The sequence below is a fragment of the Penaeus monodon genome, chromosome 41 (genome assembly GCF_015228065.2).
Source record: "Penaeus monodon isolate SGIC_2016 chromosome 41, NSTDA_Pmon_1, whole genome shotgun sequence".
Classification (NCBI taxonomy): Eukaryota; Metazoa; Arthropoda; class Malacostraca; order Decapoda; family Penaeidae; genus Penaeus; species Penaeus monodon.
In genome coordinates, this window is record NC_051426.1 from 30,468,325 (window position 1) to 30,470,824 (window position 2,500).

At 48.9% G+C, this 2,500-nt stretch overlaps 1 protein-coding gene across 1 annotated transcript in view; it reads right to left on the bottom strand.

Moving 5' to 3' along the window:
- The window catches only part of LOC119598482 (golgin subfamily A member 6-like protein 22), a 14,702-nt gene that overhangs the window by 11,686 nt on the left and 516 nt on the right, over positions 1-2,500 (bottom strand). The window contains exon 2 of the mRNA XM_037948110.1: positions 719-1,038. Coding sequence (XP_037804038.1) covers positions 719-1,038 — 320 coding nt within the window. The remainder of the gene's footprint in view (positions 1-718; positions 1,039-2,500) is intronic.

A 2,500-nucleotide genomic window follows, 5' to 3' on the forward strand; every position in this document is an offset into this window, starting at 1 on the left:
TTGATAGAATATGTTTTGAACTCTGGACAGTCGAGGACAGTTCAAAGCATACCCACTGGCAGTTTACTTGTGGTTACCATGTTCGCCTTGAGACACAAATATTCTAAGGGTAAAAACAGTTACATTGACATTCACGGGAACAAAATTGCAAACAGACTAACATTGCGAGAGAGGGCAGTCTTAGACGGTTATGAACTCTTAGGGAGTGGAGCAGCAACAACACCACAGAGAGCTTGTAAAATCACTTTCCTCGGGCGCTTGATATATGAATGACACGTCGTATACCATAAGACGATTTTGAGAGGTCAGAACTGGCCATAATGAACACTTGTGAACACTGCAGGGATCATCTCAGGAACGTCCTAAGGGCTAGTGAGAAGATAGGCGATGCGGCCTCCACGGGAAACATTCAGTGGTGGTGGCCAGATGAATTAACTCCAAACAGATGAGAGAGATTGGATAAACAGCTTGGTGAATTAAATAACTAAACGTGGCTGGGTCATACACAAAGCTTCCCTTTGCAAATGTCAATTAGCTGACCTAAACGTGTCAGATTAATACTCGATATCACACGCTGTTCTTCCCTTACCATCTCAGATATTAACGTACAGATTCCAAATCAGTCGGATTATAATATGATAAAAAAAGAAAATAAGTGTGGAGGGTCATTAACCACGAAACGTATGAGTTTAGGCCTCCACCCGTGCGGAAAACTCACTCTCATCGGTGGCAGCTGCCTTTTCTAACAGGTGTGCTAGAGCCACCTGGTTAAAAACGAGCGAGGTGGTGATATCTTCACCGGAGGCTGAGCTCGGGTCGCCGGCGTGGCTCCATCCCGGCCGCAGGAGAAGAGCCAGAGGAAGGAACACAGCGAGAGGGACAGGCATCCTTCTTCGGGCACTGAGACTCGAACACTGAGGCCGAGAGCAGAGAAGAGATGAATCTGGCGGGAGAAAACACAACAACCAAGGGAGGGGGGAGGGGGGGGGAGGGGCGACGGGGAAGCTTGTTGGCTGCATTCCATCCGTGACATCCGGGGGGGGGAAACCCCGGCCCCAGGCCCCCGGGCGATATGCAAAAATGATTGGAAAAAAATTTAAATGTCATAAACCGCCCCTCTCTGCTCCGTCCCCCTCCTTCTCTCCCTTTGCTTCTTTGCCCCCCTTTCTGTCGGGGGCGTCTTTCCCTTCCCTCGTTTTTTGTTGGGTTGTTCTTTTTTTCCTTTTCTCTTTTTTCCCTCCCCCCCTCTCTCTCTCTCTTCCCTTCTCTCTCTCTCTCTCCCCCTCTCTCTCTCTCCTTCTTTTTTTTTTTTTTTATCTCCTTTCTCTCTCCTCTCTTCCTCTCTCTCTCTCTTTCTTTTCCCCTCTCGTTCCCCTTTTTTTCTCTCTCCTCTCTTTTCTCTCCTCTTCCTTTCTCCTCTCTCTCCTCTCTCTTCTCTCTCTCTCTTCTCTCCTCTTTTTCTCCTTTTCCCCTTTCTCCTCTCCTCTTTTCTCTCTCTCTCCTCTCTCTCCTCCCTTTTCTCTCTCTCTCTCTCTCTCTCTCTCTCCTCCTCTCTCTCTCTCTCTCTTCCCTCTCTCTCCTCTCTCTCTTTCCCCCCTTCTCTCTCTTTTCCTCTCTCTTTCCCTCCCTCTTTTTTTCCCCTCTCCCCTTCTCTCCTTCTCCTCTCTCTCTCTCTCTCTTCTTTTCTTTTCTCTCTCTCTCTTTGTATTCTCTCTCTCTCTTCTTTTCCTCCCTCTCTCTCTCTCCCCTCTCTCTCCTCCTCTCTCTCTTTCTCTCTCTCTCCCCCTCTTCCCCCTCTCTCTTTCTCTCTCTCTCTCCCCTCTCTCTCTCTTTCTCTCTCCCTCTCTCGTTCCTTTCTCTCCTCTCTCTCTCTCTCTCCTTCTCTCTTTTTCCTCCTCTCTCTTCTTATCTCTCTCTCTCTCCCTTCTCTCTCTCTCTCTCTCCCCTCTTCTCCTCCCCCTCTTCTCTCTCTCTCTCTCTCTCCTCCTCTCTCTCCCCTTTCTCTCTCTCTCTCTTCTCTCTCTCTCTCCTCCTCTCTCTCTCTCTCTCCCCTCTTCCCTCTCTCTCCGTCTCTCTTTTTATCCTTCCCCCTCTCCCCCCCCCCTCTCTCCCTCTCTTCCCTCCCTCTCCCCTCTCTCTTTATCTCCCCCCTTCCCCCTCACCCTCTCCCCCCCCTTCCTCTCTCCCCCCCTTCTCCTCGTTCTCTCTCTTTTCCCCCCTCATCTCTCTCTTCGTCTTCTCTCTCCTCTCTCCTCCACACACACACACACATACACACATATAAAACCCTCAACAATTGTGATTGGAAACTTTTCGTGTCCGTCACACATGCTTTTATTTATCTATTTTTTTTTCAACGATAAGTCAACTTTTCTTTTTTCCTCAAATTCTGAGCTGGCATAACCTCCTCCTCGGTCGGGAGCAAAAGCGGACGGTATGTATCGATCGGAAATCGGCGAAGCGAGCATAGTAAGAAAAATTCTATAGTCTGCTAATAAAA